Source organism: Podarcis filfolensis (assembly GCF_964270895.1).
Source record: "Podarcis filfolensis genome assembly, chromosome: 3".
Taxonomy (NCBI): Eukaryota; Metazoa; Chordata; class Lepidosauria; order Squamata; family Lacertidae; genus Podarcis; species Podarcis filfolensis.
The window spans coordinates 74,707,961-74,732,278 of record NC_139606.1 but is presented as its reverse complement, the minus strand read 5'-3'; the positions used below and the strand labels follow the sequence as shown (position 1 = coordinate 74,732,278).

General features: G+C 44.3%; 2 protein-coding genes across 2 annotated transcripts in view; both read right to left on the bottom strand.

Moving 5' to 3' along the window:
• PGBD5 (piggyBac transposable element derived 5) overlaps positions 1 to 9,016 on the bottom strand; it is an 80,330-nt gene extending 71,314 nt beyond the window's left edge. Inside the window, exon 1 of the mRNA XM_083606045.1 lies at positions 8,305 to 9,016. Within this exon, the coding sequence (XP_083462171.1) occupies positions 8,305 to 8,986 (682 nt within the window). The 5' untranslated portion in view covers positions 8,987 to 9,016. The remainder of the gene's footprint in view (positions 1 to 8,304) is intronic.
• LOC310759185 (uncharacterized protein) overlaps positions 1 to 24,318 on the bottom strand; it is a 146,547-nt gene that overhangs the window by 97,234 nt on the left and 24,995 nt on the right. The window lies entirely within an intron of this gene.

The window sequence follows — 24,318 nt, the reverse complement described above, 5'->3', positions numbered from 1 at the left end:
TTTCTTAACTAACTTCCTCTTGAAGAATTTTATGGCTGCAAAGGAAAGAACTGCCTGACCAAAAAATAAACCTGAGGAGGGGGGAGGGTCTGTGTACTGATTTTATGCTAAAATTCCTTCATATCTCAATTGCAATAATACATGCCAACCCTTAAGAAAAACTGGTAGTATTTAAAATTTTGCAATCTCTATTCTGCAAGACAGATATCATGCATAACTAGAACATTTTTTTAAAGAAAAAGCTAAGAAGATTTATAACGTTGAAAAATCACAAGTGTTAAATAAGCAGAAAAGGGGGGGGAGACATGTTCTGTCGCACTTTTGAAAAGCTTTATATAATAGAGATGGTCTAGAATTTCTATTATTTATATTATCTCTCTGCTTCATTGCAATGCCTCCAACACTGGAAAAAGATTGACAGATTCACTGAGCCCAGCTGTAAGATCCACGAGATTTTCTTCTCTGAAAGAAAAATTATCCTTTTTTTAAAGGCACTTCTCTGGAAAAGGAATGACTAATGCCATTTGCATCAAGAGACTGGCTCTGTGACTAACTCTCCTAAGGATTTTTTCTTTTTCTTTTTGCTGAGATCTCAATGTACATTTCCCGGGCCTATGTAAAAAAATAGACAACTTCACCTGCTGTTAGCATTGCAACATTTGGCTCCCATCCCACCTCCGTTGTACTTCTTGAGATAACCCACAGAGGTCTGATCAGGGAGGTAACATGGCCCCAGTACTGTGCTTCTTCCAAGTCCCATTGCCTTTGGAGGTCATAGCTCAGTGGCAGAGAAGCTGCTTTGCCGACAGAGGGTCCCAGCTTCAATCCCTGCCACTGGGGAAGGACACTGAGACCCTAGAGAGTCAGCAGTACTGAACTCGCTGGACCAATGGTCCGATGTGTTTGAGATCAGGCAGCTTCCTAAATGCTGTGGTTGACTGACACACAACACAGACTGGCTCTAGACTGTGGAGCTCACTTCCTCCAGAACCCTGTTTGACCCCCACCCTCCCCTTTTCTGCAATTTCAGCCAACTGAAAAGATGTTTTTTTCTTTTGCCAAGCTGTTGCTTTGCTTGGAGTTTTTCTCCCCTGCTGCTGCTGCTGCTGTACTTTCAGGATCCTTCTTATTTTTAACTCTGCTTGTTTTTATTATTGCTTTGTTATCATGAAATGCTCCCCCCCCCACCTTTTCTAATGTTAGCAGCCACTTTAGGGACCAGTGAGGAAACAATGTATTAGTAAATATTAATAAATATTATTTGCAGTGGGGGTGGGGCAGATATTTGTATTCACAGCGATTCTGCAAGAATGCTCTTTCATACAACCGTAGAGTTGGAAGGGACCCCATCTGGTCTAACCCCATGCAATGCAGGAAACTCAACTAAAGCATCCATTTTACCTTTCCTTTTACATTTTCTGGCACACGAATATAGGAAGCCTTATACCATGCCAAACCATCTACCTCAGAATTATTTACTACGCTGAATAGCTGTGGCTCTCCGGTGTTTTAAGTACGCGTCCTTTTCACTGACCTATCTGTAGAAGTAGGGGATTGAACCTGCGACTTTTGACACACAAAGCATTTGCTCCCCAACTCAGAGCTCCTTCCCATATTTATTGCACTCCCTGCCCTGTCTGATGGGTGAGGGGGAAGTGTCCCCACATCCAAAAAGCTCTTTTCTTTTCACACACCTTGTCCCCCCATTTGCTTTTGAACCTTCTAGTTTTAAAATATAAGCAGCAATACATAGGGTCTGATCTAACTAAGACTCACAGTCAATGGACCCAAGTTAGTTACATTCAAACTTTGAGTTTGATTAATGCTGGATGCAGTCCCTGGTGTTCCTCTCAAATGTCCTTTTCACATGTAATTTTTCCCCGTGACAAAATTGGTTCTCTGTACATGTTGCCAACAGCTTCCCTCTCTCTTACTTTTAAGTTTCTGAAACATTTGCATCATCCCCCATATTAGATAAATTGTCACGAACAGGATGCTTCCCAGCTCCTGTTGGCTTTTCCTTAAGAATCTTCATCCTTAGCTTGCATTTCCCATCCAGAAAATAACATTTCAAACCTACAACTGCTTAAAGGCAGAAGTAGCAAGAATCTGTCTTCTTATCTTGATTCCAACTTCCATGCTGTTTTTAAAAAGAGATATTCATCCTTTGCAGAACAAAGGTCTACATTTTGTTTAGGTTCTAGATTCAAACCAGCAGTTTGCTAACACTAGAATATGGCAGCCCATAAGGTTCCCCATGAGGGAAAGCAGCTCTCAGGTTGAAAAGGTTCTTTTGCTCCTTATCTAGTCCAGCATCCTTCTTCCCACAGTGGCCAGCCAGACACCTCCACAAAGCCCACAAGCCTGTTAGGAGGCAACAGTCCCTCTCCCCTCTCCCGCTGATATTCAGCCAAAAACTATCCCCAGGCCTGGAGGTTCCAGTTAACTAGAAGCTGCCGATAGCCTTATCCTCCATTAATTTTGCCTAAGCCCATCTTAAAACCCGGCCATAGGTCCATCACCACATCATATGGCAGAGAATTCCATCAGTTAAAACACATGTGGTACAAAGTAGCACTTCATCTTGTCTGTCCTAGAGTCGCCTGCCGAGCACTGTGTTGCCCTAAATGCAAGCAGGTCAGCCTATTTCTCCATCCATCTGGCCCAGGACTGTCTATTCTGATCAGCAGAGGCTCTCCAGGGTCTCCAGCACTGGTTTTTCCCGTCACTTGCTACCTGGTCCTTTTAACTAGAGATGCTAGGAATTGAATCTGGGACCTTCTGCATGGAAAGGTTAAGCTCAAACCCATTTGTTGCTCTCCCTTGTCAGTCCCCCTACAATGGAGTGGCGGGGGCAAGGGCCTTATTCCAAAAGCCAAGCTTTACTGCATATTTGGAAATTTCCCTCCCATCAGCATCATCAGGGACCTTCTGGCTCCAGCCATTTTGGTGCCCAGCACCTCCATATGCCAGCAACCAACTTTTATTAACAGGAAGGATAATAATATTCACTCCAACAGAAAAACTGATCTGGCAGAGGCAACATGTGCCTTAGACTGGGCAGGAGTTCCGGGACCATAAATTCACGGAAGACTGGAGTAAATTTACGGACTATTTGAAAAGTATTTGTGAAGATCAGACGACGTTTGTAGGTTTGCAAGAAGTTTTGTGAGGGGTATTATGGGAAGTATTGCAAAAATGGAGAAGGGGAAGGATGATTTGTTAAGAGATGTAAAGGCAATATAAAGTTAAGAAATGCATAAGAAGTGGTTAAAACGGTGGATCATCAGAGGTGCTGATGGAAGTCTAAAAAGATTGTATAAGTGATAAGTTTTGTGGTACATTTTATAATTTATATGTTAAAATCAATAAAATTATTTTTTTAAAAAATAGACTGGGCAGGAGTCTCTCACCTTACTGTGCCTCCCTCCATCTCCTCCAAATCCGCTCTAGGATTGCAAGAACCCCCATATCAGTAGTTGCGGGGGAGGGGGGGAGAGAAGATGAGATCTGATGGAACAATCTCCTTGGTGCTATGTTGAAGTCCACTCTTTATTTTTAACTCACAAGCTAATGGATTACGGAACAAAAGTATCACACAAGGTAGACTGTGGTTTTCCCAACCCTACTCTATGAAGCAGTCTCATGTTCTTAAATGGATTTATTCTTAAGTGAGTGTTTTGAGATGAGCAGTCTAAGATGGCTATACAAAATATCGAGAGAAAATAGATCTTGGCAACTAGTTAGATTGCTGAAGTTTGTAGTCACGTGGTCCAGAGTATATATTTGTCTGACTTGTAGAGCTCAGATGTATTGCAAAGTCAGTGTCTCTTCCCTGCAAAATTCTTCTCCAGCTCAGGACGTGAAATGTGTTAAATGTACGACTAGGGGCCAGACTGTCTTACGGCTAAATGTACAAAAATTGAAAACGTTCATCTTTTTTTTGTTCAAGACTAGGACACTAAATCACAGCATCAGTGGAGCCACTAAGGGGTGGATTTTAGAGCTCTGGGATCCCTGAGTTATTGGCCCATTGTCTTGGGAGAAAATGAGCTGTTCAATCTCTGAACCTGCCTGATGTATCATAGGGAAGCTCCCCAACCAGAGTGAGTTAAAGCCTGGGACTTTAGGTTCCGTTTATACTGGCTTTGTAAATCTCCCCTCTCCCCTGCAACAGCTCAAGTCACTGTAGACCTGGGAGCACAACTAGGGCAGAGGTCTTACCAAGCACATGGGCTACATACAAGAAGTGTACAAAGTATATCAAGCTAGTCTTGTCTCCCTTTCAGCTCATGTGGCTCAAGAATATTCCCTGAGCTTGATCAAATAGTTTGTCAATTTTGGTTTCTCATTTTTTCACCCCAATATAATGCATTTTGTTATTTTCACTAATGTATGTATTTTTATGCATGTGCTAACTTAGTATATGCATACAGTGGTACCTCAGGTTACAGACGCTTCAGGTTACAGACGCTTCAGATTACTGACTCTGCTAACCCAGAAATAGTACCTCAGGTTAAGAACTTTGCTTCAAGATGAAAACAGAAATCACGTGGCGGCAGTGCGGTGGCAGCAGGAGGTCCCATTAGCTAAAGTGGTACCTCAGGTTAAGAACAGTTTCAGGTTAAGAACGGACCTCCGGAAAGAATTAAGTTCTTAACACGAGGTACCAAATGTAACCAGGTACCACTGTATTTTGTACACATAACTTGGCTGGAAAGTTGCCCTCCAAATTCAGCAAAGTGCAAATTTTGAAGGATAGCTATGTTTTTTTGTTTGTGTAGTTATGGAAAGAATGAATTAGGCAGGTTCACTTCAAATGCAAACTGAATCAAAATTCCCTCTCCATCCCTATAGTCAAACAAGCTTAGGGACCGCAGCCTTTCCAGAGCTATGCCTTGTGCCAGTAGTTCAGGTATTATGCAAATCCTTGGAGCCTCTAAAAATAAAATAATCATCCTTTGGGGTGGTCTTTTTTGTTTCTTTTATTTGCTTTATTGGTTTGTTTTTTTTTACACATTTCTATCTATAGCATCCAGGGCAAGTAAATTTAAAAAATGGAAACTGAAAAAGTGAAAGAGAAGAAAATACTTAAAATAAAGGATTGGGTGAAGAAAATGAGAAGCAAAAAACAAATAAGAGAAGCTCTAACAGGAAGTAAAATAACTTGGTAACCAGTAAAATAACTGGAGCAATGGACAAAGAAGTGGTTAAGGGAAAACAAGAACTGCAAAGAATACACAAAATATGAAAAAATTATTATAAAAAGGGGGGGATAAAGAAGAAAATAGTTATAAAAGGTATTTTATACCAGTCAGATTAAATCAAATAAACAAGGCATATTTGGTGTTATTTTGGAGGGGATGTTCACATGTGGTGGGGGTGTAAATATAGAATCCAAGGCTTAAACAAACTGAGAAACCAACATACAATATTGAGAACCAATTGAAGAAATTATGAGCTAGACAAGTAGTCTCCGAAAAAAGACAAACTCCACCACCACACATACACAGATAAATAATTCCAAAGCAATTCCAACTGGAGCAACACCCACTCCTGCTTGCTACACAGCTGTTGCCAACTTCTGCTCACATTGTCCAGTTCTTACAATTCAGTGCAATGAATGCATCCAGTATAGTGGTGGGGTTCTTCATTAAGAAAATGGTAAAATGCTACAATATAATTTTAACCAGGCTACATCCAACATTTTTCACCACCACATACTATAAAACCTGATATTTCACATTATTAAGAGAAACACATTTGTCAGCACACTTTTAAAAAAAAAGTTTATTCACCAACTTTGAATTTCCTAGTCAGACTCATTAGGAGTCCCATCTGACATAGTCATCAATCCACAAATCATAAATGTCTACCTAGACCAAGGATGAAGAACCTGTGGCCCTTCAGATGATGTTGTTGGATTCCATCTTTCATGAGCCCCAGCCATCATGGCCAATGGCCATCAACTTCAGGAGTGTCACAGGTCTGGACATTGATTCTATGATTCTGCAGACTAGATGACAGCAAGTAGATACAGTATGTGCTTCATGAGAAACGCTCCCCTCCCACTCACTGCAGAATGTCAGAGAGCCCTGCATCATGTGCTTTGTTGTTCAGAGGTATCCTTAGGGCCGATTCACACTTGCACCTTTGTCACTTAGAACTCGTCACCCACTGGCTCTCGGTAGAACCGTCTCTATGGGCAAAAATTACTGTATTTGAGCAACACAAAAGCAGATTCTCACATGCACGATGTATTACCATTTTTTACAGTCAAGTCATCACTTGCTGCTGCAGTGGTGAACATTCATTTGTGAACTCTCCCGGAATCATCCAAGGAGAAGGGTTATGATCCTGCTAATCCAATTCCTACCCCTCCTGGGATCCCAGGAGAGAAAGGGACAAGGCAAAGACCATCTCAGAAGACCACCTCCAGCTAGACTTACCTCCACCTGCCACCAACTGCCCCAGAGGAAGAATCCCAAAAACTTATTAATATGTTTAATATGTTGATATTGATTATTGCTTTTAAAAATGTAATTTAAATGCTACTTGTAAGCCAACTTGAAAGGATTTGTATCCTAAAAGGTGGGATATAAACCATTCTCATAAATAATCAATCATAAACAAGAGGCAGTTGTCATTTTCCAAAAGCAGCCAAGCCCTGCCTGCCAATGACTAAGCTTTCAAAGTTTCTGACTGGCATGTATATCTGCACTTAGTTAAAGTGATATCCAAAGAAAACTTAGGAACCTCTGTGCATCCATTCCTGAAAGCCACCTCACTCCTTTCTCCTCCTGCACAGCTGATTTCCCAGGCCCCAGCCTAAGAAAAGCTTGTTCCCCTAATGACTAACAGGCATGATGAAGAGGAGTCTGCCCTACAAGCTAGTCTTTTAATGAGGCCAGGATGCAGCCAGACATTCAGGGCTGGGCTGTCGCACTAGCTCTGGGGATCTTGCAGCTCATTTATGTCTGCTGACCCACTCTTTACAAGATGCAGTGAGACAGCTTGGCTCAGCAGCTGAACACCCAAGGCTTCCTTGTTACTAGTCAGGTTAGATAGAGAGGGATTCTCTCAAGCAGAAATTTCCAAAATGCTCTGTTATTTGAAAGGATGACCATTTTACTGCACAGGGTGGCCCCCTTCTCAGGAACACATTTCCAAGGTGCTCTGTTTTTAAATGCTCCAGAGCTCCCTCAAACTCTACAGATCAGACCACACGTCCAGTTCTGAAAATGTAATGGATCTGAGACTTTTTGAGGCTTTGCCCTCTAAACAGATGGAATGGGATGGAGCCTGGCTTAGTTCCCTTATTTTTATTAGTAGTCATCATTATTTAGTAGATGCATCATTTAGTATTCCTCTGGATACAAGGTCCCAGGGCTGGTTACAACAATGTCAAAATACAACATCATAAAAACCAGTTTCCCACTCCCCTTTTATATTTTATTAAAGAGAACAATAATGGGGAGGGACCTCAGCTGAGTGGTAGAGCATCCACCTTGCATGCAGAATGCCCCAGGTAGAGCTGAGAAAGCCACTGTTTGAAACCCCCAGCAGCCGCTGCCAGTCTGTGTGGACAGCACTGAACTAGCTGGATCAGCTAGCTCTGACCTGCTCTAAGGCAGCTTCCTCTGCTTCCTGGAGAGCGATGCGCCTTTTCCGCATCTCCTCTCCTCTGGGCAGATCTAGGCAGCAGCGGTGACTGCAGTCTGGCACTGGCGAGATCAGCTTCCTTCCTCCTCTCCTTCGAGCTCGCACAGAAGATGGCTCTGCTCAGGCAGGGTCACCCCGCTTCAAAAGGGGGTTCTTTCCCCGCCACCTCACAATGTGGAAGAGTCACTCGATAGAAGAGCATCTCCATTATCAATGTATAAAACGCACACATCTCTTGACACTTTCCTGGCTAGGCACAGCGGCAGCACGGATGCAACAGGGGACCATCCCATTACAAATCGAGCCTCACTTTCGATGGTGCCGCCGTCTTTGGGAATTAAGCGGGGCGCTCCTCGCAAGAAGAACCGACCAACAGGGCGAGGAGGAAGCCATGCACCTACCCGGGAGCCCGTCCAGACGTGCTCTTCCCTAAGTTCGCGGGTCTTTCCCTTTCCAGGGGCTGCGCCTTCCCCGCACCACCCAGTAACTCCCCACTTCTCCCCACCGCACTTTACAGAATCCTCGGAACGAGGGGCGAAGGGTTGCTACTCCCTCCACGCGCACACTTAGAGACCCACGCATTTCGAGTCACCTAAGCTCCCCCACCGTCTCTCTCTCTCACACACACCCGAGCCGATTTACCGCTGCTATCCTTGAAGGAAGGGATCGCGGTGTTTCTCAGGCTCTGGCTCCAGCCCCTCTTCTCATCCTCCACCTCCTCCTCTTCCACCTTCTCTTCTTCCTCCTGCTGCTGCTCCAGCGAAGCCGGGCAAGCCGCCTCCGAGCCATCGGGCACTTGCTGCTGCTGCTGCTCGGCCGCTGGCTTGGCTCCGCGTCTCGCCGCTGTCCTTCCCCGCTGGCTGCGTCCTCCGTCCGGGGCTTCGCGCTCCTCGTCGGCGTCCTCGTCGGAGGCGGAGCGCGACTCGGCCGTGGTGCTGTAGAACGGGTTGCCGCCGCTGCTGTCCTGGCCCGACTCGCCGAAGACGTCGTCGGAGATCTGCAGGCTCTCGTAGCGGCAGCGGGCCGCCTCCAGCAGCGAGAGCGCCTTCAGCCTCTGGCCGCCGCCGCCGCCCTCCGCCATCATCTCGCCCGCCGGCGCCAGCAGCAGCCCCCGCTCGGCCGGATCGTCCGGCCGCAGGCAGCAGCCCAGCAGCAGCAGCGGCTCGGTCACCGAAGGAGGCAGGCAGGCTGCGGGAGCAGCAGCACAGCCGCTTTCTCCTCCTCCACCGCCTCCGCCGCCTCGGAGCCCAGCCTCCCGTTCTCCCCGGCACAACCCGCCCCTGTGTGTGTGCAGAGCCATGGGTGGAAGCAGCCAGCTCAACATCTCTCCCTGTGCCTCATCGAGCCAATTGTAGCTGCAGTCCTGAAGCGGGAGGTGGGGTTTTATGCGCGCTCCGGACGCCCGGAGCCCGCCCCTTCCCCGCCCCCGAAAGGGGACGGTCTCCGCCGCTTAAAACCACAGGCTTGCCTGGGAGGAAGGCGAGAGAGCGGCTGCTGCGCACAGAGCAACCGCCCAGCCGGACCAAACGCCAAGCGCCTCGCCGAGCCCCTCTGCGCAGCTCAGGCTTGTGGAGCTGTCCAGCGGCGCTGGTGCTGAAACCCCACCAGCCTCTGGACTCCGTCCCCCAGAAGTCTGGAATGAGTGAGTTCAATGCAGGGCGAGCGGGATCAAGCCGCCTCTCCACTCGCAACAACAAACAGATGTGGCACATGGTCTGAAAGGAAAGTCGGCAAGCAGCAGGACCCAGCAGGACTGGTCGGCTGACCGGAGCCGGAAAAGAATTGGGGAAAGGGGGGGGGGAGGAATTGCACGCCTTTCTGCACAAACCTGGGACATGACAATCGGCTGGCCATAATAAGCATCCTGTCACATACCCTTCATTGCAAATAGCATCTGCAAGCACGCTTGTTGCACTCAGCTGTGATGAAGGTCTTCGAGTCGCTTTCATGTCGGAGAAAATTGGAGTGGCACTAATACATCCTAAGAGCGCACTTTAGAGCATCTGGGAAAGACTGCAAAGAGGGGAAGAGTCGCTGCTCATCTGCAGCTCTGGAAGGTCGGAGACCAAAGTATTGGGAAGTCAGACTTGTTTTCGAAATAGCTGAGACATACAATGATCTCGATCATTCCAGCATTGCTTCAGCTCCTGGAAAGGAGAATTTTGGTTCTCTGGACATACCTAGCCCAGTAGCTGACACTTGCTTTGCTGACCTCAGATTTCTAATATTACTAAAGACCCTAGTATGGTCTTGAGATTTGTTTTGTTTAAAAGTATTTGCACAATTACTAATAAAAAAATGTTGACAATAATAAAACAGGATAGAATATGAAACCTCCCATAAAACTCACGACATTGATAAAACCAGAAATACTAAAAGCACGTCCGGCCCATAGATAAAACAAACAGCCTACTGGAATCTGTTGCAATGTCAGTTTGCCTCCTGGGATTTATAGGCCTCCCAAGACCTGGGTTTGTCTTGATGCCACATGTCCACAGCTGCACTATGTGTACACAGGGAAGCCAGTATTTGGGGCCTCTGCACAGTTCACCTCAGGGCAGGGCAGGCTGCTACCTCCCAAGGTCATTTCCCAGAGCAGGGAGGCCCTTACCTGTGACGTGCAACTCATGGCCTGCCCAGATGCCTCTAGGCACCATCATGTACCACTTAAGTATAAAATAAAAGTGCAAGAGCACAAGCTCTGAGTAATGCAGCAAGAAGGAATCACATAGTATCAATTTTGCACAAACTGCACTGGCCATTCATTTGTGACTGTACACAATTCAAGGTGCTGACTTCAATGTAAAGTCAGAAATGACTTAAAGCCCAGCTACCTGACAGAATGCCTCTTCCTAGGTTGGCTCCCCATGTGATCTGCAGGGGAGTCCCGCCTCGTGTCGCCATCAATAAGCATAGTTTGCTATGCGTTTAAAAGGGATAAGAACTTCTCTGTGTTGGTCCCCATTTGAGAAATTCTGTACCTATAGAGGTAAAGCTGCCACTCTGATTACCATATTTTTTGCTCTATAAGACTCACTTTTTCCCTCCTAAAAAGTAAGGGGAAATGTGTGTGCGTCTTATGGAGCGAATGCAGGCTGCGCAGCTATCCCAGTAGCCAGAGCAGCAAGAGGGATTGCTGCTTTCACTGCGCAGTGATCCCTCTTGCTGTTCTGGCTTCTGAGATTCAGAATATATTTTTTCTTGTTTTCCTCCTCCAAAAACTAGGTGCGTCTTGTGGTCTGGTGCGTCTTATAGAGCGAAAAATACGGTAGTTTCCCCATAAAAAAAAAGGCAGTTGAAAACACACACAAGCATTTGGGTATGGCTATTTTTTATGCTACTTATGAACTGGTTTCATTGGTTGAATTAACTGTTTAATGGTTTTGTTATGTGTGTTCCCCACCCTGAAATCCTGGGGCTGAGGAGTGATTTACAAATGTAACACACAGACACACACACACCCCTACCTCTACATTTAGAGGTCCAACAGATTCAGAAAAGGTAACTAAAGTATTTCTATTTCCACTTATGCACCAGAAAAATAACCCAATTTTACTGGAATATTTCCAGCTTGAAACCAGTAAAATGCACCCATCCCTAGTGCTGGAATAAATAGGACAATACACTCCTTTTAGTAGAGCAATGGAGTTAGGTGATGGGGGTCTGCAGTTATAGTCACAACCTGCAACTTAAAGGGCAGGTGCATTCAGTGCACACTTACAGCACATGACTTTCCTAAAGAACCCTGGAAACTGTGTTCCCCTCACAGAGATACAATTTCCAGCACCTTTAAACTACAGTTCCCAGCATCTTATGGAAAAGCCACATGCTTTAAATGTGCATGGATGTGCTTAAATGTGTTCCAGATCTGCCCTTTAGCCAACAATCCTTAACGCAGACTACTTACCCCTATAATTAGGGTACTTAGATTTAAGAGATTAACCATGCAATCACATTCATGTCTGCTCAGGAGTAACTCCCATTCAGTTCCAGGGAGCTTACATTCAAGTAAATGGGTGTGGGGGTACAGTCTAGTTCTGTCCATTCTTTCCATGTTTTTCTTTGTATGGGAGAAAATTATTAATATTCCAATTCAGGTGAAGGGTGCTTCTGAGTGTAGAACATGCCTCTAACATCTTCTGCTCATGTTTACATTCCCTACTCTGGCATGAAGCCTTAATAAGGCTATACAGAATGAGGGGGTGACAACTTAATTCATTTAGGATAGGGTTGTAAGTGTATTGCAGAGTGATGTTCAAATTCGTAAGCAAAATGGTAGTTTAGCTTCAGCTCTCAAGCAAATTATGTGGCTGGATGTTAAAAGAAAGAAAGAAAAGGAAACCTAGTATCTATGAATTTGCAAAGTACATATACAATTTATTGAGCAACATTATTACTGAAGTCAGTACTTGCCTTTAAGTAATCACAGCACTGCAATTCAGCTAAACCTAAATCTGTCTTAATCTAATGGATGATTACATATCACATTCTGCTTTCATGATAATTACTTTACCTATGTTTGGATAGTCAGACAAGAGTTGAAACAGTGAATAGAATATTGTAGCCATGGCAACCTGAAGTAGAGCTTTTAATTTCTCCCAAATATAAAGCTCTTCCCACTTTTATATTCTTCCGTTTTGGGTCAGCAAAGATTCAGGGTGGAGTTCCTTGATCAAATGGCATGTCGGCCCACAATTTCCAATTCCTGCAATAAACAGCCAATGATCTCCCTGTGATATGTTATCAGGTTTTTTAAAATAATAATAAAACCCTCTAAAAGTAAAAACAAAACACATTCTTAAAATTTCTATATCAAAACAAGAAAGAGGAACAGCAGGGACAGAATGTGATTAAACCAGACAGACCACACACATTTTAAGTATCAAGTTAGAACTCAAAATCGTGTTCCACCATCATTCAGTGGGATTACACATCATTAACAGAAAGTCTGTTGTCTAAAACAGAGTAGCATTATAGGACTAAAAGGTATAAGAAAATTTCCCAGTTTGAATGCTTCAGTGAGGACCCTCCATTTGTCAGTTCCCTGCAGGGGAAATCAGTCCTGAGTGCTCACTGGAAGGACAGATCCTGAAGCTGAGGCTCCAATACTTTGGCCACCTCATGAGAAGAGAAAACTCCCTGGAAAAGACCCTGATGTTGGGAAAGATGGAGGACACAAGGAGAAGGGGATGACAGAGGACGAGATGGTTGGACGGTGTTCTCAAAGCTACCAGCATGAGTTTGACCAAACTGTGGGAGGCAGTGGAAGACAGGAGTGCCTAGCGTGCTCTGGGGTCATGAAGAGTCGGACACGACTAAACGACTAAACAACAAATTGGAATCCATCAGCCTCAGCCAACATGACAAATGATTAGGGATAATGGGAGCTGTAGACCCATAACAGCTGAGGTCACAGCCTCCCCACCCTGTAGTAAATCGGTCCTGGTAAGAATGAATTACTATGGTCTGATTCAGACACTTCATTTACATGAAGGAGTGAGCAAGTGCCCCTTCGTACTCCTGCTGCTGATGCTAAATGAATGATGATGATGTTGTTGTATGAGTACTAAAAGGTGCAACACAATATTATTGTGTTTAATGTTGCCAGGTTGTTTTGATACCAAAGGCTCTATTCCCCCCCCCCCCAGTCATTTTTCTAATGGCTTGATTAGGACTGCTTCTGGAGTGAGCTTAAAGTTGCCGCCAAAACCTTACTTTGTGACAACTCATATTTGACATGCTCCTCACTGCCCAGATGTATTTGCTGTTTCAATACAGTATTTGGGATCTTCTTTCTGCTTCACTATGTGATCCCATCTAATCAGGGATCCTGTAATGAACTTAAGGATGCTATGGCATCATGGAGCTAATCAGATTTGGCTATGTGATGTCAGAGAGCAAGGGCAAATCAAGCCAAACACATTGCCCTCACTTTGAAGGGGTATCAATCTGTAAATGTTCCTTGGACTGATATAGGTTTGAGTAATATTATTGGAATAATTGGTTTATTTCCAAGTTCATCTCAAAGAGAACATATACACTTTGTCTATTAAACGTGAACAATTTGATGGGTTTTTGCTTCTATATTCTATTTGTATAGAAACATAGCTATATCAGGTCAGGTCATCTAGCTGCCTATGTTGACTGGCAGCAGTTTTATGGCCCAGGGCCTCCTAAGAGGCAGAGGTCTTGGAGATCGGTGCTGAAGATGCCAATGATTCTGTTTGGGACCTTCTGCATGCAAACCATGTCCTCTTCTCTAAGTATACAGTGGTACCTCTGATTCTGTACTTAATTCGTTCTGGAGGTCCGTTCTTAACCTGAAACTGTTCTTAACCTGAAGCACCACTTTAGCTAATGGGGCCTCCTTCTGCCGCTGCGCCGCTGCTGCACGATTTCTGTTCTCATCCTGAAGCAAAGTTCTTAACCCGAGGTACTATTTCTGGGTTAGCGGAGTCTGTAACCTGAAGCGTATGTAACCCGAGGTACCAGTGTAGTCTATCTGGTTGCAAGGATAAAATGAGGAGAGGGAAGAGCCATGTATAGATTCCTTGACAGAAGGGCGAGATATAAATGCAACAAGAAATAGGGAAACATAGATCTTGTTTCTTTTGAAAAACAAGGTTTCTATTTACCTGGAACAAAAGTTGGATTTTAAAAAAACCCAGAAAAGTCACAAGTAATTAAGGTGCCAGCTACCTTTGCTAAAGCGGGAGCTAAAATTAGGACCGAGACAGGAATACGTTTGCAGCATAAATCATAAAGTGTGCATTTATAATTAATTTTCAAGGTTTTAAATGCAGGTTTGTAGAGAAGTACATCTAAGCCCCAGATGATTCAGAAAGAAACAGAAGTGGAGTCTATTTTAACCATTGTTAAGACTTGGGAAATTGGCTGCATGTTTTAGTCGTCTGTTTTTGCTATTGTCCTCATGAGATGTCATGTGCTCATATATGAGTGAATGATTACTTGCCCAATGGTACTTCAGCTGAGATGAAAATAAGCCATTCATTCATGTACAAATGCAGTATTCCAAAAATATTTCAAAGATGTGCACTTTAAAAAAAAGATATGTGTTACTAAATCGACATTTTACAAAGAACAGCATGCTTGGTTCATGACAATCATTTGTGGTGCATAGCTTAAAACAAGCAGTAACGGAGCAATTCATTTTTCATCCAAAGAATCGGTTTGAGAAATGGGTAAATATATAATTCTGCAACATACCAGTCATTCGAGCAGGAGTGGTTAATCCCTGAACTGGGTCCTTGATCTATTCCACCCCAACCCCCAATTGGTGGGTTCCCAAGACTCCACTGATTTTGGAGGTGACAAAAAGTGGGGAAATTAAAGCAGTAATTAATGTTAACGTAGCATGTTAATCTGTGCAGCTGTTAGCCTGCTGTTAAGCATTTTATACAGGAGTGTGCACATTCCCTATGATTCTGTGCATTTAAAAAAAAAATCTGATCTGTTTCTGAGATACTGTATGCTCTCTCTTGTTTCAGGTTCTGAGCCAAAGCTCTGTATATTCCCATTCACTATCACAGGGAATCCACAGCTATAACCTTTCGCTTTGGGGATGAAATTTACAGTGGATGAAATTTACAGACACAGAAGCCCCTCCAGAGTGGATTAATTCTCCCAAATTTCGAACATATAGGTACAGGAACATTTTCTAGGAGAATGAAGGAAATCCTCCACATTCCCTTACAGAGGAGTGGGGATTTATCTCTTTCTCACCTTAAAATAATTAAGAGTCGGTCAGGTGGTTCCCACGGTACAGTCCCAAAACATCAACATCCTGTTTGGCTTTCCAGCCATCTGGAGAACTCAGCATTGCTCCTTTTTCGTAACATCCTCCCCCAAAAGAATCAATGCGTGTTGCAGCAAGCAAAGCGTGATCCAGAGAAGAAAACAAACAGTTGTTATACACATAACACTCCCCTGTTGTTACAGTTCCACCCTTGGAACTCCTCGCCACTGGTTTCCCCAGTGTACCTCTCTGGTTGTCTGGCTTCCAAGGAATGAGTGCATCTGCATTACCTTGGCTAGCAACTCTCTGTTGTGTCTTTGTCTCTGACTTAGACACAGCTCCAACCTGTCCTCGGTTGTGTACAACAGCAACACACGCAACAGCTGAGTTAGCAAACTCTTTTGAGTACCTTTTGGGTGGTTCACCCTTTGTAACTCTCTCAGACCTTCGTATGAGGTGCTGATCCTCTCTGCTCACTGGTTCAGTCTCAGGACTCTTAGGAGAACCAGTTCCAATAGTAAACAGTGGTTCATCCTTCACTTGTGAAGGTCTATCCATTGTGTGAGATTTCCTCTCAATGACTGTGACAACTGAGCTCTCTGAGCTATCACTGTCGCTCTCAGTACCACTGTAATCTGTAAAATCATCATCATCATCTGAATTGTCCTCTGTGGGAAATGTGTGTACTATTACTCTCTCCTGTTCAGGAGCACTCTCTAGAAATTTTGTGAGAATCACCTGACCAGATTCAGACAAAATTACTCTGTAGAGACCCTTTTCATATCCCACAAAAATGCCTCTGGCATTCTTTACTCCACCTGGAGCTTCTGTCCTCACATGAGATCCAAAAACCTTGAAATGGGCAACAGAAGGTTTTCTATGAAACAGTTTCTCAAAAGGAGAACTTCCCAACTCTTTTGAAACCTTTCTCACCCACGCATAACAAAACGACATTAGCGACTCCGCCCAGAACTCATATGGCAGATGTGAACTAAGCAATTGCGCATTCATCCCCTTTTGCAATTCTTTGTTCACCCGTACACAGACACCCCTGTTCCACGCTTCCGCTGAAACAGCAACCTTGTGTCTTATCCCTTTCTTCTGCAGGAACTCCTGAAAATCCTGTAAAAGAAAAATTTGCTTCTCATCTGTTAAAAGACAATCAATGTTAGCATCATGCATATTTTTAACCTTGTCACAAAACTCCTGAAACCTTTCCAAGGCTTCCTGTGGCCTCTGTAACACATAAATCCAGACAAAGTTAGAGAAATGATCCACACACACAAGATAAAATCTTGCATTGCCTCTAGATGGTTCTAGAGGACCAATCACACCAGCATACACCCGCTGAAACGCTCTGTCGACCCTGGCCATCTTCTTGGCGCTCGTTTTGGTCACACCTGCGAGAGAAATCAAGTTAGACTCAGAATTACATTCCATGTAATCACTTTGCTCAAAAGTCAATAAATACAGTCCATCTTTCTCTCTGGCAGAAAGATACAACTCTCCATCTTTGAAGATCTTGCAGCTCTCAGCATCATAGGACAGTTTCAGTCCTTTCTTCACAATCTGCGAAACACTCAGCAGATTGAACTTCAATTCAGGAACCAAGTAAACATTGTGTATTGTCAGGTTCAGACTCTTAAGATACACAGTTCCTTTCCCAGTCGCGTCCAGCTCCTGACCGTTGGCTAGTTTCACAGCGAAGCTTTGCTTCTTAAACGTTGAAAAGAGTCCTCTGTGTGGGGACATGTGAACAGTACAGCCCGTGTCGATTACAAACGAGTTCCCAACATCTGGCATGGTTCCTTTCGCCATCAAAGCCTTTGCAGGTTTCACCAAAGACTTGGTATGACCTTTGCCTGCTGCCTCAGGCTTTGCTGAGCAGCCCTTAGCTCCTTTTGGCTGGCGTGGCTTCTTGCAGTTCCGCTGAAGATGCCCAGCCTGTCCACAATTGTAACATCGGACAACGTTCAAAGCTACAGCATTCTCTCCAGTAGCAACATCAGTGGGGGAATTAGAACTCCGTTCCTCCCTCCCCCTGTCCTTCACTTCCAGCGCAGCAAGGCGGTCGTGTTCATTCAAAACAACGGCACACACCCTCTCCGCGGTCAAATCTTGAGCCGGAAGGGAACCAAGCTGACTGGCAACCGTTTTGTAAGTCCGATTTAGGCTGTTTATCATCATGAAGCAAAACACTTCCTCCTGTAGACGGAAATTGCGTTCCTCCATCTGTTGGCACAGATATTTCATTTCCGTCAGGTGCGCTTGAACATCTCCATCAGGCGCAAGCCTCAGATTGGTCAGCTTCTCAAAATACAGCAACGCTGAAGAACCGGCATCCCTCTGATGTGTTCTACGCAGCGTCTCCCAAATCTCTCGCGCATACTGTAAATTCTGAATATGCACCAATTGGCTATCTGAGACACACAGAATTATAGCCGTCCTGGCCTTTAGATTCTGTGATTCCCAACCTCGCGTTGGTGCTGCAGGGATGGGGTTCTCAATTACATCAAAGATCCTCTGATTCTGCAGCAGGGCCTTCATCTTTACAGACCAAGATGAATAATTGTCATTAGTCAGTGGAGGTGGGTAAGGTAAGCCTCCCCCCTTCTTGGCATCCATTTTGAATCCAAGTCTCAGCTCTCACTCTCGAGCCAGTAAATTCCAAAAGTCTTTTCCGGGGTGTTTACTGCCTCTCTGGCAGGCAAACTGCAAGCTGTCTCAAAGTCAAAACAACTTTGTGTTCCCAGGCTCTCACTGAGCCAGCCCCACGTGTCAGTAACTTTCGACTGTACTGACTGTCGTTGCCTAGCAACTGTGCATACCTTTCTTCAGACAGGAAATCTTATCAACCACAGGTATTCCTGGTATGCAAGCCTTTGCTCTCAGAGCTGTTTTTCCAAACGCAGCTCCTGCGAACCAGAGAATGAATCAATCTGCGTTCACACTTTTAGCCCTTAAATCAGCATACCTTTTGGGGCTCCGTTGCTTGGAAAACACCCCCTCTCGGTGTCCAGCCGTCTGTTCAGCTTCTGGCTGCAATGCAGACGTTATCTTCTTTCCTTGGTGCAGAGGATGGCACACGATCCATCGACCTCTCACCTCTCATGCTGATTCCCATGGATCAGATAACCAGCGGCTTCTGCTACCAGTTGTCGGAATTCAAGCCTTAGTCAGAGGAAATGGCCACTCTCCAGGTGCCCGGCTTGGATTCCTTGTTGACCTCCCCCGTCAGCGACTCCCGGCAAGACAAGGCGAGATCTCTATCGGCGATTCTTCCCAACGTGAGAAGAACACACCATCCCTCCTCCCCTGCCATCCCCAGGGAGGGGAGAGAGACAGACAGAAATGTATTTACATGCCTTTATTTCTGTCTTTCCAGCAGTACAGAGAAAACGTGTCTGCACTCTCTTAACAGCAACAGCAGAGAGAGAATAACTCCTCCCATGTACTTCCAGTACAGGGTCATGTGACACTCTGAGCTAACATCCGGTGCTCAGTGCACATAATAGACTGTCCCTTTGTTCCCACGGTACAGTCCCAAAACATCAACATCCTGTTTGGCTTTCCAGCCATCTGGAGAACTCAGCATTGCTCCTTTTTCGTAACAATCTATTCTTGCTTGTACATTTAAAAAATCAAACTTTGTAGCTTCACAATGACCTTCTTTTTCTCGTGGACTGAGTTTTGTTTTTCATCTTCTACAATTTAATGTGCTGGTAATGACCACTCCCCACATTAAAAGGGGGGAGCCCTTTGCATGGTGTCGTGCAGCCCCCTGTACCCTATGCTGCACCATTAGCACAGGCTTGACTTCACCTCTCCCCAGGTGGAATACCTGGAGGTCTCCGCCTACCCCAGTGAGTTGCCCAATCCCACCTGGGTAGGCGTTGCCAAGGTGATCAGGCCAGGTAAGGGGAGGGACTACTTGCCCACACAATAGGGGAAGGATCTTACCTGGGAATGAATCATCACTTGGCTCCAGAGCTGGTGATGGAAAAGCATTTTCAACACTGCTGGATTTAAAAACTCCAACAAAGAAGAGTCCACCACCTTCCAAGGGAGTCTGTTCCACTGTCAAGCTGCTCTTAGAAGAGTTTGGATTTGATATCCCGCTTTATCACTACCCAAAGGAGTCTCAAAGCGGCTTACATTCTCCTTTCCCTTCCTCCCCCACAACAAACACTCTGTGAGGTGAGTGGGGCTGAGAGACTTTAGAGAAGTGTGACTGGCCCAAGGTCACCCAGCAGCTGCATGTGGAGGAGCGGAGATGCAAACCCGGTTCACCAGATTACGAGTCTACCGCTCTTAACCACTACACCACACTGGCTCTCTTAACATCAGAAAGTTCCTCCTGATGTTTAGTCAGAATTTCCTTCTTATAACTTGAAGCCATTTGTTTCAGAGTAGGAAAAAACAAGTTTGCTCCAGCTCCATGTGATGGTCCTTTAGATATTTGAAGATGGCTATCCTATCTCCTCTCAGTCTCCTCTTTGCCAGACTAAACATACCCAATTTCCTCAACTCTACTTCATATGGCTTGTTTTCCAGACTCTGGATCATGTTGGTTGCTCTCTTCTGCACACATTTCAGCTTGTCAATAGCCTTCTTAAATTGTGGTGCTCAGAACCGGGCACAGCACTCTAGGTGGGGTCTGACCAAGGCAGAATAGAGTGGTACTATGACTTCCCTTTATCAAGACACTATAGCTTTTTTGTTGTTGCTGCATCACACTGTTGACTCATGTTAAGCTCATGAAGCTTGTGGTCTATTAAGGCGCCTAGATCCTTTTCACATCTACTACTGGTGAGCCAGGTGTCTCCCATCTTGTATTTGTGCAGCTGGTTCTTCTTGCCTAAGTGTAAAACCTTAGTTTTGTCCCTGTTGAAATTCATTTTGTTAATCTTGGCCCAGTTCTCCAATCTGTTAAGGTCATCTTGAATCCCAATTCTGTCTTCTGTTGCATCAGGTACCCCTCCCAGTTTGGTATCATCTGCAAATTTGATGAGCATCCCCTCAATTCCTTCATCCAAGTCATGTATAAAGGCACTGAACAACAAGTCCAGGACAGAATCCCACTTGTCACTTTTTTCCTGGATGATGAGGAACCATTAGTGAATACTCTTTGGGGTCTGTCAATCAACCAGCTACAAATCCACCTTATATTTACCTCATCCAACCCACATTTTGCCATCTTCTCTACAGGACTATCATGGGGAACTTTGTCAAACACCTTCCTAGATGACCATATCTGGTATAGATGGATTTCTATACAAATAGAATAGTAGCAAGTGCTTATCAAAATTGTTCAAGTTTAATAGACAAAGTACCATTAAAAATATCCCACGACTGCGTCATGTGCTCCACTAGCCATATTTGCCAGGTTTTTTAAAAAGTGTTAGGAAGTGGGACAAAAACATATATTTAGCACCACTTATGTACCTTTCCTGTGTCCTGGCCTTTTGCAACAAGAACATCATGCACAGTGTCTGGTTTTTTTCTTTAGTTAAAAAAGTGTGGTCCCCCCCCCAAAAAAAAAACATAAGCAGTTTCCTGCATACCCATCTTCCAAATAGATTCACACTTACCTCTATTTAAAGATCACTGTGCCAATTTCATTTCCCTGGAAAAGTTAATGTCCTAGCAAGATAGTAATTAACTACATCAACAGCAAACCAATTTCTTTTCTGCCGATTAATAATTTGATAGCATTGTTCTATAAGGACCGTTTCTTGACTTTTTTGTTATATTTCCAGCCATTTCTGAGCCACCAAATGAGACACATTTTATCAGAGACATGTTCTAAAGTAAGTCTCAGAACATTTCAACCCAATTTTCAGAACTATTATGATCAGAGAGTGAATAGAGTCCAGATCCTTCTCTGTTGACTGTAATAATGTCCCTTTTTGCCAATTCAGGGATCTCAAATCCCATAAATCTTTCTGATCTTGAAATCCACACAAAGGTAGAGAGAAAGCGAAACGAGGAAACAAATCCTGTTTATCTGTCTCCGAAATGTCTTTCCAGATATATTTCTTGCAGGATTTATGTGGAAAAGCTTCTTAGCCTGTTCTGCCTGGCACAGAGAACCTGACATCTGTGGAGTTTAAATAAAGAGTCATTGATTCCACTGTGGAGAAGAATAGCTAAAGGCAGCAAATAAATTAAAAGACATTGTGCTAGTGCCTATCCGTAAATAAGGATAGCCTGGAAAAAAGTACCTTATATAACTGTTGAACTTGAAAAAAATACCCCAGCCAGATGCTATATCAGGAATGGACTAATATACCACCAATGTCATGGGCAGTACAGGAAGCGCAATATGTAATAACTCTCTGCCCACAACAAAAACAGAAAAGTCAATAGTGTACCATTAAATAACTTAAGTGGGTCAGTGTAAGGCCTGTGTGCAAGTTCTTCTCTTTCTTTTCTATTCATGTGTGTGATTTGTGCATGGCACTGCCCTTCTCTGTGCATGGAAGTTTGCACTCTTTAAAAGAAAAAGAACAATTGGGATCTGCAGCAAAATGTTGCAGTGTGCAGTGATCAGTGGCGTAGCATGGGGGGTGCAGGGGGGGCCGGCCGCACCAGGCGCAACATCTGGGGGTTAGGGTTAGGGGGCGCAAATCCACGGGTTAGGGGGCACAAATTACTTGCCTTGCCCCGGGTGCTGACAACCCATGCTACGCCACTGGCAGTGATCCTGCTTAGTGTTCCAGTCAGTCAAGTATGCTGGTCTCCCCAATACTCCATCCTATTCCCTTTCTTCATTGAACTGTTTTTAGAGTTCCTCTTTACATTTCTTCTTCTTCTTCTTCTTCTTCTTCTTCTTCTTCCTCTTCCCTGCTTTTTTCCTTGCAAGAGTCACTGTTTTGGGCTTCTAACAAGGTGCTCAGCTAGCTGGCCAAGCACTCCTTTGTTAGGGAGGTTCCTGGATTGCCCAGAATGATCTTTCATCGATAGGAACTTAGTATTAGGAGATTGAAAATGTTTGTGTATAAATGAGATATTTTATCAGAGCCTGGGGAAGATGATACCCCTGCGCCTCAGTCAGCAGGGCCAATGGCCAGATAGTTGGGATTGTAGTTCAGCAACATCTGAAGGATCAAAGGTTAACCACCCCAATTTTAAATGCATCCTTATGTCTCAGTTGCAAGTAATTGTGCTGTTATTGACATCTGTTTTGCTGACATGTGATTTCACTTGGCTTTCAATAACCAGAGAACTCTGGTTATTGGATGCTCAATTAATTTAACTAAATTATAATACCTCCATATGGGTGTTTATTTTGGGCTAGGTGCTGCTCATGCATGCAGGTTTTTCACAGAGTCCACATATCAGAATGCCAGCCCACATTTCCCCCATTTAAGCTGGATAAACATTTTCCAAGAATAATCTTATTTTTTAATTTTAAAAACTCTTGCCAGTGACTCTGAATGGCCAGTAGATCCCCATCTACCTTCTGAACCACCCCTGTATTTTTAGGCGTTTTTTTCTTTGACAAAATGCTACTACATCTGGGCATTCCAGAGCCACAAAAATGCCCACCAAGCTCTCATCTATGAATGAGGTGGCAAATTATTTTTGGGTTGGTGAGTGATGGATTCAGTCAGACTTACTTATTTCCCCAAATCTGGTTAACTGCAGCATTGGGGGTGGCAGTTGATTCCTCTAGAACTCTTCAGAATGCTTCTTCACAGTTAAATTGTGTACGAGGGTGGCCATGTGTCCTACCTTACAGAGGACAGCCCTCTATTTGAAGGTGTTGTCAATTTGAAGGGCTATTTGGTCCAAGTCCAGTTTAAAAATAAAGAACCCTGGGATTGCAATTGAAATCTCTGGCCAGCTGTGTCAGGGCTTAATGAAGCCACTCATGCTATGCCTGTTTGCTTGACTGAACTGGGCCCATTGCCATCATGTGAGAGCACAGACCCAGCTTAGGATCCAGAAGATCTTGTGCTGGCATAACTCCGTTCCCCATCCCAAAACACGCCTTTTCCGGGAGGGTCCACTGGCTATTGTGACAATGGTGACCATTTTTTAATACTCATTGATGGCAGAGCACACCTGCCATTGGAGTCCAGTGGAGCTGGGCAGAGGGGCACCTCTGCCTCATGCAAACCCCCTCCAGCCTGATAGATTGGGGGTTTGGATTGCTCTTTCCAAAAGGCAAGGAGGAGGGACCTTGAAGTTGCCCTTCATCAGTTAGCACATAGGTTGCAGACTGAGCAGACACAGCAGTCACCTGGCCATAGTCTTCCTCATTAGGATGACTCTTACTTTGTTTCTTTTTATATTCTAATAATCATTCCTAGTTTTTCATCTACACATATAAATTTGCCTATGGAAATTTTATGCAGAACTGTGTCCCCTTTTTATAATGAGCCGAGGTTCTGTTTCCGTGACCTGCAAATACTTGTGCACACAAACTGATTGCCGCGACTTCTTCTATCACTGACATATACTTCAGCTTTCCAAAGATGTTTCTTGGAACTGGGTGGAAGAAGAAAAACACTATTCAATTCTAATGTTATGATACTCAAGATCCGTCCTTTCTGCACTGCAGCTTAAAACAGGAGCAACACTATTAAACCACATCCATCAACAGGATTAAGATGCTTTCTCCTCTCTGCCTTGTGCATTTGGAATGATACAATCCTCAGTGGCCAAGAGTTATTTAAAGGTCCAAATCTGGTAGAAACTGCTCCCAGACACTCTGGCCATGTGAGACAAATAAAGACGCTGACAGGCAGCCATCTGAAAATTAGCACTTTCCTGAAATGTTCCCATTGCTAGTACTCACTGTTCTTTTGTAATGAAGCTTTTACCATATGCAGTTATACTAACAAATTCTGCTGCACATAGTTTCTTGGCCAAAGGATGCAAAAGTCTTTAAA